At 41.5% G+C, this 12,526-nt stretch overlaps 1 protein-coding gene across 1 annotated transcript; it reads left to right on the forward strand.

Annotated features, from left to right (window-relative positions):
• The first annotated feature begins 3,825 nt into the window (after positions 1 to 3,825).
• Positions 3,826 to 12,299, forward strand: LOC117457233 (E3 ubiquitin/ISG15 ligase TRIM25-like). Its single transcript, XM_034097594.2, has 11 exons — positions 3,826 to 4,167; positions 4,401 to 5,024; positions 5,363 to 5,458; positions 5,682 to 5,915; positions 6,136 to 6,304; positions 6,469 to 6,501; positions 6,967 to 7,140; positions 7,846 to 7,905; positions 8,696 to 8,830; positions 9,142 to 9,201; positions 9,288 to 12,299. Exons 2-11 carry the CDS (start codon positions 4,422 to 4,424, stop codon positions 9,818 to 9,820), a joined length of 2,097 nt encoding a protein of 698 aa, XP_033953485.1. The 5' UTR covers positions 3,826 to 4,167; positions 4,401 to 4,421; the 3' UTR covers positions 9,821 to 12,299.
• Positions 12,300 to 12,526: the final 227 nt, after the last annotated feature.

The following is a 12,526-nucleotide window of genomic DNA, read 5'->3' on the forward strand; positions in this document are numbered from 1 at the left end:
AGCGGCGAATGGAACATCCGTAGGCTGCACAAAAGTCCGGCATAGTCAGGTACTTCTGTAAACACAAAGCCAGCAAATTCCTGAAGGCTATCATAATGCAAGATGTTTTTAACAAGCCAAACCACTTGGAATAAATCATGTGTAACTTAAGTTATGTTGAAAAGAAAGAGCAGTTCTGCCTCTCCCACTGGTGTAAAGTTGCTGGGTGAACTTTGTAATACTAGGTCTCACTCACAGCCTCTTGTTATTAGCCAGCTAATAAATACAACCACATACACAAAGAAAAGCTGCAATTTCCATGAGCCATCTAGTGTTTATATATATCTATGGCTGTCACCATAGATATATATAAACACTAGATGGCTCATGGGAGATTTTCCAGCGTAGCTGACTGGCCGCCATCTTGCTACAGTCAACAGTTACTCTGATTCGCGTTATGGTAGCTGTTGTAAGGTGAGTGATCTGCACAAAAATACTATTAACTCGCTGAAATCTTGACTGATTTACAAACGGTTTGGTTTATTATAAACATGATTAGCATGGCTATGATACAGGATGCTTGGACATGTTGAAATTGCAGCTTTTCTTTGTGTATGTGGTTGTATTTATTAGCTGGCTAATAACAAGAGGCTGTCAGTGAGACCTAGTATTACAAAGTTCACCCCGCAACTTTACACCAGTGGGAGAGGCAGAACTGCTCTTTCTTTTCAACATAACTTAAGTTACACATGATTTGTTCCAAGTGGTTTGGCTTGTTAAAAACATCTTGCATTATGATACAGGAATTTGCTGGCTTTGTGTTTACAGAAGTACCTGACTACGCCGGACTTTTGTGCAGCCTACGGATGCTCCAATCGCCGCTGTCTGCAAACAAGAACCCGTGGGATCACCACATATGTTTATGATTGCTCAGTCTAATAAACCCATAACATGGTTGTGAAAGAATACCAAAGCTGAGGCTGGACGATGATTGATTGTTAGTGTGCCATGTGTCACTGTGTGTCTTATTGGTTTTGTGGTATACTGTATTTTATTTTATTGTGTGCAAGACACATTTAAAACAAATAACCTTGAACCTTGAAGCCCCATCTCTCCCCACCTGCTCCTGCTTCCTACATCCCCTCCACACCACACCAAGTTGTTCTTCTTAATAATAATAATACATTTATGTTGGGGGGCCGCCTTTCATAACACCCAAGGACACCTTACAGGGGCATAGGGGCAATATAGGGAACAATTTAAACAGTGGATTTTGTGATATATCAGCCGGGGTGAGTCAAGACAAACCACAAATGGACTACAGAAGGACATATGGTACAGTTTATATTATTCTTGGTCTTTTTTCAATAACATATTTCAAAGGTTCTGGATTTGTTTACTAAATACAAACTAAATACAAAACTAGGATGATAAGATCTCATGTCAAAAATAATTGTGATAAATTAGACAGAACTGGCCTGTCTGTGAGCACATTTTATGTTGGTTTGGTTCTTCTGATAAAGGTGCGAATATCTAAATAATATACCAACATATGCTATTGTCATTAGTTGTGTCCCTGTTCTTCAAGCTAAGGCATTGCTCAATTAAAAACTCTTGGTTTACAGAGTGGTAACATGAGACCGATTTTTATATATAAAATATAAATGTATTTTAATTTTATAATTTATTTTAAATATTGACAATATAATAAAATAAATGGAAATATATACACCGGCAAATATTTAATATAAATACCTTGTGTGTGTGTATAGCTATTGCTTTATCTGATTAATGTTATTTTCATATGAAAGTCCATGATTATAAGTATGCAGTATTATAACTACATCTTTGATGTTTATAAAAAACCAAACCGTTTGAAAATCGGTTGAAAATTGAGCAAGCTATGGTTATTTAAATAGTAAACCATAATGTTATGAATGAGAGCACTGCCTGTAGCAAGATGGCGGCCAAGTGGCAACGTCGGTCTCCATTGGCCAGCAGCGCGTGTGAGCCATCTAGTGTTTATATATATCTATAGAGGCTTCTCAATACTCAAATTTCCCCTCCTCGACTCCTCGACTCCTCGGTCCTCCGGTAGTGACCCGGAAATGAATTTCAGCGCGCCATTTTGAAGGACGTCTCATTTCTCTAAATGCACACCGAGGACCGAGGATCGAGCGTCGAGGAGGCTCTCTGGAGGAGCTATAACCGAGGATACACTGATGGTTCCTCCACGGCTCCTCCGCGGATGCATTTCCGGGAACGGTGGAGGCGTGACACACGGCCGGACTTATCTCAGCCAATGACAGCTCTGCATGCATCCCCTGGATATTATTTTAGAAACTGCTCTCATCGCAACGCGATGTTTACAGTGAGAATAGCTGTGAGGTCCTGCAGAAAGCAGAGCAGTGTGTAAAATAAATATCACTCAGTATAACAGACCTACTCTCTTTATTTGCTTTAGTTTAGTAGATATATACAAACAAAGAGTCGATATTTTTCTAAGAACATTTAGTGCTTCACATACTAAAATACACAACGGCTGTAGCCTGATTATGCTTTAGGAGCTTAGGTGTGTATGGTACAGTGTGTAGGTGTGTGTGTGTGTGTGTGTGTGTGTGTGTGTGTGTGTGTGTGTGTGTGTGTGTGTGTGTGTGTGTGTGTGTGTGGTACAGTGTGTAGGTATGTCCTGTACAGTGTGTAGGTGTGTGTGTGTGGTACAGTGTGTGCGCAGATGCGGCGGACAGACAGGTCTCAGTTGGTTTGGTGTCCTCTGCTTACTTTTAATACTTGCAAATACAACTTTTGGCCCGTAATTTCAATTCCCCATTTCAGCGACCAGAGAGAGAGGGGGGGGGGGGGGATATATCCAGTCTCTGATTGTGTTACGTTATTATGAGAGTGCTCTCATACTTTAAATTGCATATATTTATATAAATATATTTGTGTGTGTGTGTCCGCATCTGTAGCCTGTTATTGTCTCATTATACCGCACTCTCAATGAATTCAAGGTAAATATGTGGGGGAAAAATGTTCAGCTGATCTAACAGAGATTATAAAATATGACAAAACACTCGACAGCTGATGCAGCTGTTGCCACGTAATAATGAACGGACGTCGCTTTAATATGACCGCTCAGAGGAGAGGAGTTCTCATTTCTTTAAACGTCTGCTGCTTCCCCTCCTCTTTCCCCGGTTCCCCTCCTCGGTCCTCCGCTCGCATCTCCTGTGGGCGGGACTAAGTCTCGAGGAGGGGAGTCGAGGAGGGGAAATTTGAGTATTGAGAAGCCTCTTATGGCTGTCACTACCCGATCCGTCACCCTACCCGATCGGTACTGCGCATGTGCGAGATGGTCCGGAAGTCCGGACGGCAACCCAAGATGGACTCTTGACACAGTGGCTTTTAGCAAAGCTCAAAAAGAAAAACCGAGAGAGATGAGTTATTGTTATTACAACGTGACTTCACTATTATTTAACAACTCTTTTTATTGGGTTCTTTTATTTGGGGTTAAGTACATTGTCAGAATAAGTGAGAAATAGATTTAACTTCTGTTAGACAGCTATCATACTGAATACATATTTACTGTGAATGTATGCAAAAATGTATGGCATATGGCTGTCTAACATAAGTTAAATTCATTCCTCACTTATTCTGACAATGTACTTAACCCCAAATAAAAGAACCCAATAAAAGAGTTGTTAAATAATAGTGAAGTCACGTTGTAATAACAATAACTCATCTCTCTCGAGTTTTCTTTTTGAGCTTTGCTAAAAGCCACTGTGTCAAGTGTCCATCTGGTGTTGCCGTCCGGAGTTGTCCAATATGGCGGACCATCTCGCACATGCGCAGTACCGATCGGGTAGGGTGACGGATCGGGTAGTGACAGGAGCCGCGTTGAGGCTCCGCCCATGTAGAGCTCCCGTCCATCTTGAGGTACTGCGACCATCTCGCACATGCGCACTGCAGATCGGACAGGGCTGCAGATCGGGAAGTGACAACGGCTGCTGTCACCACCTGTATTTATTGTCCTCTCGAGACAGGAAGGACTAAGGAGCCATCACATACAGGATATAGTACAACTAGTTCCTGAACAGCTTCACTTCTTAGTGTCTGGAGAAGAAGAAGAAGAAGAAGAAGAAGAAGAAGAAGAAGAAGAAGAAAAGCGACAAGGACACCCGAGGACTCGAGGTATTGTTGGAGATTTAAACTAAATTATTATTTTCGAGTTCCCTGATCATGTTGATGTGGAAGTCGAATGAAGGCTAAATTCTAACATTTTAGACTTTGTTTTGTCACTATTTAAGTTTTTAACGATAAACTGCAGGAAATTGGTCGAAGTGAATATAAATGTTGCCTTTAAAAGAATCGAAACTGGTGCAAGAATAGCGCAAGTTAAGTTTCGTTTCTCCCTCACAACTCAGAGCCCAGCCCACTGGAGTTTCATGATGGCGGCGATGGACCAGAGTCCGTTTTCTCTGTTGAGTCTGGAGGAAGAGCTGAGCTGCAGCATCTGTCTGTGTCCCTTTGACTGCCCGGTCACCATCCCCTGCGGACACAACTTCTGCCAGGACTGCATCCTCGCCAGCTGGAAGGACTCCTACAGCTGTCCTCAGTGTCGGACCCACTTCCCCACCAAACCGGAGCTGAAGAAAAACACTGTCCTCAGCACCGTCGTGGAGACCTTCAACCTGCGGTCGACCAAGAGCGAGGCCGACCTGGGGACAGCAGAGGACAGCCAAGCGGAGAGCCAGGATGTCATACGCTGTGATACATGTATGGAAGCGGAAGCGGCGCAGACCTGCCTCACCTGCATGGCCTCTTTCTGCGAGGAGCACCTGCGGCCTCACCGGGAAAACCCAACATTTAGAGTCCACCAGCTGAGTGAGCCTGTCGGCGACCTGTCCGAGCGCATCTGCCCGGACCACCACAAGCTGATGGAGCTCTTCTGCAGCCAGCATTGCCGTCCCATCTGCAGCCTCTGCCTCCAGCTGGTCCACAAAGGCTGCTCCTTTATGTCCCCGGAGGAGCAGAGGAACCTGAAAGAGGTGTGTGTGTGTGTGTGTGTGTGTGTGTGTGTGTGTGTGTGTGTGTGTGTGTGTGTGTGTGTGTGTGTGTGTGTGTGTGTGTGTGTGTGTGTGTGTGTGTGTGTGTGTGTGTGTGTGTGTGTGTGTGTGTGTGTGTGTGTGTGTGTGTGTGTGTGTGTGTGTGTGTGTGTGTGTGTGTGTGTGTGTGTGTGTGTGTGTGTGTGTGTGTGTGTGTGTGTGTGCGTGTGTGTGCATGCACACAATAATGCTGAGATTTGACAAGTAATGTTACAGGTTTAAATTTACAAAATAATCGTAATGATACTTTTCTGAATGTGTCCTGTTTCTCTGTTTTATAGTCCGACCTGAGAGGCAAGTTGGCTATCCTGGACGAGAAAATAACGAAGAACGAGCGAGTTATTTCGCATATTGGTGACATGGGGGACAAGCTAAAGGTAGTCCTGGATACTTGACATTTCATTATTTATAATTCTTATGAATTCCAAAAAAAGAGTTTCTTGAAAGAAGAAGAATAAATAAAGGAAAACATTAAGTGATTATTGTTCATTTGCAAACCATAACACTGAGATGTTGCTTTGTGTGATATAACTGTCATTTCCTCTAACCCCTGTATTTACTCTTCCTTTTGCCTACTGATGTGTTCTGATTCTCTCGTAGGACTCAGCGACCAACAGGAAGAAGGCCCTGGCAGCTGATTATCAGCAGATCCGGGATATGTTGGCCCGAGAGGAGAATGAAGCTCTGAATGCTGTCGACTGCGAGCTGCAGACTGGTCAGACTAAGCTTAAGGATCTCTCAAAGAAGTTCAATGAGAACGTTGTTCATATGAGTAAATCTAAAGAATACATCCACAGTCTGCTGAGTCAGTCCCAGACTCTTGCCTTCCTACAGGTGAGTCAATCAATCCGCACAAACGTATCCTTTAAACAGCCGACAAAGACACTAATCACACCGTCTGTTTAATAGTGTTTATAATAATGTTATATTTAAAATCACAACCTTTTATCTTTTTTTTTTAAATGACAGTATTCCACTCATAGATACACAATAGAAAATAAAAAAGCTTATTTCCAATGCATTGCATAAAAACAGTTTGTTGTTCTGCCTCCAGGCGTCAGTCAACCTGCCAAAGGCTGCCGGCTTTGACCCTTACACGCCTCAAATCAACCTGGATTCTAAGAAGGTGAAAGCCATGCAGGCCTTTTGTGCAGACCTGAAGGAGCACCTGACAGAGATGTTCAAACCGCCTGTTGAGGACAGACTGCGGATACGCAAACCGGGTGATTGTGCAGTTACACTTTTAATGGGAGATTTAACATGTTGAGGTGCATAATGGGATAACGATAAAGCCAACTTCTGTTGCAAAACATAACATGGGCGTCTGGAGAGCTTGTGTTGTGAGATACTGGCATTTAACTCGTGTCTTGTCTTGTTTATGGCTCAGCAATGGAAAGCACTGGACCTCATCCCTTATCGGGTATGTTAATCTCTGCTTTTAACCTATAATATAATACAATATCTGCCAATGTGTATGATAAACTCACGTCTGCACAGCTTCGAAGTCGCTGAAAAATACGAATATTTGCTTCACGATTGCAAAGGCAATTTAGGTGTTCCTATATCCTATTTGTAGTAGCTGTTATCGTCTGTAGCTGTTAGCATCTGTAGCTGTTAGCATCTGTAGCTGTTAGCATCTGCCGTGTCTGGTAAGACCCTGTGCAGCTAATAAAGTCAAACAAGTGTTCAAAATAATACCGTATGAAGAATCTAAACAAAATAATATAACATCCCAATCATTTTCATATATAGATCCTACGCAATACTGTAGTTTTGATCAAATAACGTTTTAAAAATCTGTGTGTGGCAAATATGCTTTTGCATTTTGTGATACAACGCGTATGAGTGCACAAAATGTCTTCTTATTTGACCTTCTCTCTTTCAGAGTTCAACAATCCTCCAAAGCAGAAAAGGCCCCCCAGGTCCCACAGTCCAGGTCGTCCCCCCATCGAGTCATTATACCAGCCAGTTTACATGGGGTGCCATCCACACTACTATGCACCCCAGCACCAACAAGGCTACAACAGGGATCCCCATTTCATGGCAGGACAAAAGACAAGTAAGAAAGGTTTAAATTGTACCATTGTACTCGCAGAGGTCGAACAGCTCACCACCGATCTTAATGAATATCGTAGCTCTTTAAAACGTCTGTCTTTGGAATCTTTTAAAAGATGCTCGTGCAGGTCCGTTTCTAAGTGGGAAACTTTACAGTTGAATATGAATTGAGAACGAATAGTGAAGCCATTCATGTACAACTGTGTTGCACTTGCACATAATAACCCTGGCATTTTAGGTGAGTTGGTTTATGGTGGAAACAACAATCCAGAAAATCAAAGAAATGATGCGACTCTTACTTGATTTCAATCGTTTGGTGCTCAGGGATGTTCAACTATCACACGGTGAATTCATTTTAGTGATCTCATCTCTAAGACTCAAATACAAGAGCAGCTTTCTAAATAACTTATTTTTTTCTATATTGAGAAAACATTTCTCTCCGACACACTTGACAAATAAAGAGCTGTCTGAACATTAAAGCATGTAAACGTGTCACAGTAGAGGCACAACATACACATTTTAAACTGGAAATGAGCACAAGACTCCTTTTTAAGATAAGACTTTAAAACAATGGATCACCAGAAGTAATTGTTCTCACTTGCCTTGTGATGTATGTTTTGAAAACAACAAGGGGCTTTTAAGAACACGTGAGGATTGCGTCTGGCTCTAGTATAACATGTTCCTATTCTTTTGCTTCTCCCTCTCTCAGAGCCGCAATGGACAGGTCTAGGTTCTCAACACAAAGCAGGCCCGAAGGCGAAGTCTCAAAGTACGAAAGTGTCTATATTTGGTCCCACATATGGATAACACTTATGTGCAACAAATTCTACCTTTTTATGAAAGTTATAATATTCGGGTTTTTAAGTTTAGTTTATTTATTTAAAGGACAGTGCACATTAATCCACATTGTTGTAAAGGAGCCAGTATTAGCCAGCAGGCTAATTTCCAACTGTTGTCCTTGGCAAGATGTTAAATGACCAAAACAAGACTAGAGAAATAAAAACATAATGAAATAGAATACAACAGACAACAGCAGTACAACATAAGGAGGTGTTGATTCAACTTAACGGTCATTTTGGATGTGGTAGTTTTGGTGCTATTGAACTCTTAATGTGTCCTACTGAGACCTGTTATTAATATTTTGTCCACCCCATTTATATCAATGAGAGAAAACGTGTGTGATGTGCTTGTACTTGTTTGTTGTTTAGTGTAAGAAGTATGTTTTAATTGTGCATGTTGATTTGCAATTGAATAAGACTTAAAGGGACAGTTTTGAAGTGAAGGCCAGTTTTATTTCTCTATAGTCACTACGTAACATACAGTAGATGGCTGTTGGCGCGTCCCCAGCTTCGAACAACAGACATGTTTTATTTATTTTTGTAGATGGCTAAAATGGGTTTTGCTGCTGCCACTGTCCACAGCAGTTCAGTATACTGTGTTTCTTCAGACTGGGGTGTTCTGAACCTTTTATACAAACCCTGTTTCAAAACATCAGAAATATCCCTTCAGAATGATTACTGCAGTTAAATAACAAATGTACTATCTTTTTTTATCTTCAGAACCAAAGCCTCCCAAAGCTGCAAAAGACAATATTGGACAAAAGAATGAAGAACGCTCAACAGAACACCTCTTGGATTTAAGTGGGATAATCCAACCCAGAAGCAGTACTCCTCCAGCTTATTTGAATAAACCAGGTAGAAGCCATTCAATACAAGAGTACTCCACTGAGTTACTATGACAACATCTTTTGGAGTAAGAAAAACTCAAATCGATTCAGCTGTACCAGATGATTTTATTCTACAAATGTTCTCAAAACCTTCCACCTAAAGTGCAAACGGGAAGTTAGCCAGTCTGCCTTCTTTGTGTAACGTGTTCACCTACTAGTCGTCCTCAACACCTGTGAACAGACCTAAATGGTAATCGTTGGAGATGCCATTTTTTAAGATGCTCTTTTCAATTGTTTTCTTTGCCTCAAGACAAATTAATTTGTTGTCTTCTGTTGCAGAAATGTCGGACATTCCACCAAGCATAACATCTGCTGAAAAAAGAACCGAACTTTTGAAATGTAAGTGTATGATTGTAGGAGGCATCATCCCCTATTATGGTATCAACAAAGGTTGTTGTGAACATGTTGATTGTTGTCCCTACCAGATGGTACAGTTCTCACTTTGGATCCAAAGACGGCCCACAAACGCATCGCTCTGAGTGAGGGCTTCACGAAGGCCTCGGTGTCAGATGAACACACGGACTATCCCGACTGCCCTGAGCGCTTCTCGGTCTGCTCCCAGGTGCTCACTCGTCAGAGTTTCTCTCAAGGCCGCCACTACTGGGAAGCGCAACTGAGCTGCAACAACTTCATTGGCGTAGGCTTGGCTTACAGAAGCATTGACCGCAAAGGTCCCACCAGTCGACTGGGCCGCAACGACCAGTCCTGGTGTATCGAGTGGTTCAACGTCAAGCTGTCCGCTTGGCACAACAGCAATGAGACCGTGCTGGTCAATCCCAATCCACAGCGCGTAGGCGTGCTGTTGGATTGTGACGAGGGCACTGCTACGTTCTATAACGTGGCAGACAGGGTGTATCCCTTCCACACCTTTGTGTTCCCCTATGCCCAAGCTGTGTGTCCAGCTTTCTGGATTTTCTCAAGTGGCTCGTCCATTTCTTTGTGCAAGCTTCAGGCATGAGGAGCATATGCACAGAATTGGCATGCGGGCACACTCGTAATACACAGCCTTTTCTTCTAAATACACTCATAATAATGGAATGTAATACACTGCTCTGTTCACTTATTAAGACATTCCCTGCTAACCCGCCTCCAGCTAATATTTAGTCAAAATCAATGGTTCTTTGTGCTGTTGGAGTGTGTCAGGTGAAACTTGATTGTGCTCGCTGATTTAGCTTGGCTTTAACAAAGGAATAACTCAAATGTGTTTGTCTGAAAATGTCAGCACACAGTCCTTATCGTCTAAACTGAAATGGACTCGGATGCAAACGATAGCGCCATCGCTGTTGTCGTTAGCTATGCTAGCTGTGATTTACAGCAGCTGAATTTTTGGTTATGTGACCAAAAACGATAAAGACTGCTTTTCTAAACACTTAAAGCAACATGCTTCGTGTTTTGCAGTCGATAAACTGCATCCCAGGTGGTTTGAACACACCTGAGCATCGATGTGACTTCTGTCATTAGGATTATAAGAAGCAAACAGAACGCGCACTGTACTCTTACTGTACAGCATGTGCGTGCTAGTCTTTCTCCTGTATGGTGACTGTGACTGGATGAAGAAGTGAATTATTACGTCACGCTCCAGCATGTGTCACTACAGTGTTTTCATAAGTCCGCATGTGGAAAATGTACGATGGTTTTGGAGTGAATTGAAGTTAAGGGCTGGGCGATATGGCAAAACATTTGATCAAGTTATTTGTTTTTCATTCTGATGACCTTTAAAATATTTCTTAGTCTCTAAATCGTTTTACCTTTGGATCCAAAATCAATAATCAACCATCCGTGTTTAATGGCTTGTGCATTTCAGGCTACTTTAAAAAATGCTAATAACTATGATAGAGATTAAGTTGAAAATGTAAAATAAAAAGCTCAAATTGACAAAAAACGCCAATGTTCTTTGATACTATACAGGTATACATTTGCAAAAAAACAGAATTGTTCCCGCAAATGAATGCCTCTTATAATATGAGAATATTGGAGGGTTTTTTCTCATGATGGTTCAGTTTTTATCTCCCTAACTTTCAATTGCTAATTTACGCCACTGTAAGGTTGCAAGTTCATTGGCTAGAACATAATTAGTTTCTGAGATGTGATTGGCTGTTCCATGTGCGAGAGCAGAGTACAATGCAGTAGTTGGTATTAGCGGTGTTACAGTGTTTTCACAAATGCTGATTAAATGATGAGCCATTCAACATAAAAGAGTCATCAGAATCTTTTCTCGTTATGTCTCCGGTGAAATCAATAACACAGCAGGTGATGTCTCCAGTTTATTAACCGGTGGAAAAGGTTTCCTCAGCCGTGGCATCGCTTCCCTACTGACCATGTATTGACATTTTGTTTATCAAGAAAAGTGCTATATCGTTATCGCCCAGCTCTAAAGCTTCACTTCCTCAACTTTTTTTCGGCTGATGTGAATTAAAGTCATATAGACAAGTTCCATCAAGTTTTCATGAATCTTTCCTTTTGATTGTTTTTATGGGATTTACCTTTTTATGGGTGACGTTCGAGGAAAGAATTGAGGGAAAGGAAACGGGTGTTCTTGCATCCTTTACTCCATAGATGTACATTGATATACAATTTCACATCTATGGTGGGCAAATTAAACTAACAAGCCATCAGCCTGGTCTGTTGGCTTTGTGTGTAAGGTGGTGTGAAGCTAGTTAGCTGTATAGTTTCACAGGGGTTAATCATTTGTTGTGTGATACAAAGTTTACCCCGGCTTGTAAGACGACGATGTCCCGCGAGGGTGCTCATCTTGTGCTGAATCGTGTGAAACAACAAACTGTATGGGTGTCTAGCAGTAGAGATCTGTCTACACAACATGCGGTGGTACGTTCACGGTGAAGTTAGCCGTTTGAACACAGTTCTCTGTTCTAATAACCTCACAGGTTTTTTTTAAAAAAAAAAGAAGTTTTTCCTTGATGATCTTGCTGAAAAACTGGTAAAGGTTTGGACGCGATCTCAGTTTTGAGTCTTAATGGTTGGATAAGTTCAAATATCTCCGATTCGTTTCAGGCAATGCACTTCAGGTACAGTGTTGTTATTAGGCTCCATGCTATTGTGTGAAGGCACAGTCCATCATTGCATGTAAAGTCTCAACCTGTATAATGAAATGTGCTGTTTTCTGTTAACACAAGTCAACCCAATGAAGAGCTGAGGTTTGGGACACGGCAGAGTCCTGTGACGTGATGGTCAATTTTTTTGTTTGCCGTGCATTACTGAAACTGTGTTCATTGTTCTTCGCCTCATATGGTCGAGGGTTGTATTACACTTGAACTGTCAAACCAAACCAACCTGTGTGTAATGCTTAATGTACGGTGGTTGTTTTCAGGTGTTTGCCATTGTCTTAAAATTCCAGTGATTATGGCTCTTTTACATTAAATCAATCTCTAAATAAATAAACCAATGCTTACTATTAATAAAGTGTGCTCTATCAAAAACGTTTCTTTTCTTTTTGCGAAGACACAGGTGGTTAAAAGAGCACTCGGAAATTCTTCCTTTGTTATTTCTTACCAATAAGTGATAGAATCGATATCTTCAGACATCTGTGGGCCGTTCAGATGCAGAGAGATTACATTTATATATTGTCCTCACAGGAAAATTGAAACTATATTTGATCCTCAAAATGTCAGTGTTACTCTTAATCTGATGAACATTTGGGAATCCC

Source organism: Pseudochaenichthys georgianus, chromosome 1 (genome assembly GCF_902827115.2).
Source record: "Pseudochaenichthys georgianus chromosome 1, fPseGeo1.2, whole genome shotgun sequence".
In the NCBI taxonomy this organism is placed as follows: Eukaryota; Metazoa; Chordata; class Actinopteri; order Perciformes; family Channichthyidae; genus Pseudochaenichthys; species Pseudochaenichthys georgianus.

Bases quoted from the DNA above. Each gene is read 5' to 3' on its own strand.
- LOC117457233 (XM_034097594.2), top strand. From the start codon at position 4,422: ATGATGGCGGCGATGGACCAGAGTCCGTTTTCTCTGTTGAGTCTGGAG. The intron at 5,916-6,135 runs GTGAGTCAATCA...TTCTGCCTCCAG, and splicing joins AGACTCTTGCCTTCCTACAG to GCGTCAGTCAACCTGCCAAA. The intron at 7,141-7,845 runs GTAAGAAAGGTT...TCCCTCTCTCAG, and splicing joins CATGGCAGGACAAAAGACAA to AGCCGCAATGGACAGGTCTA.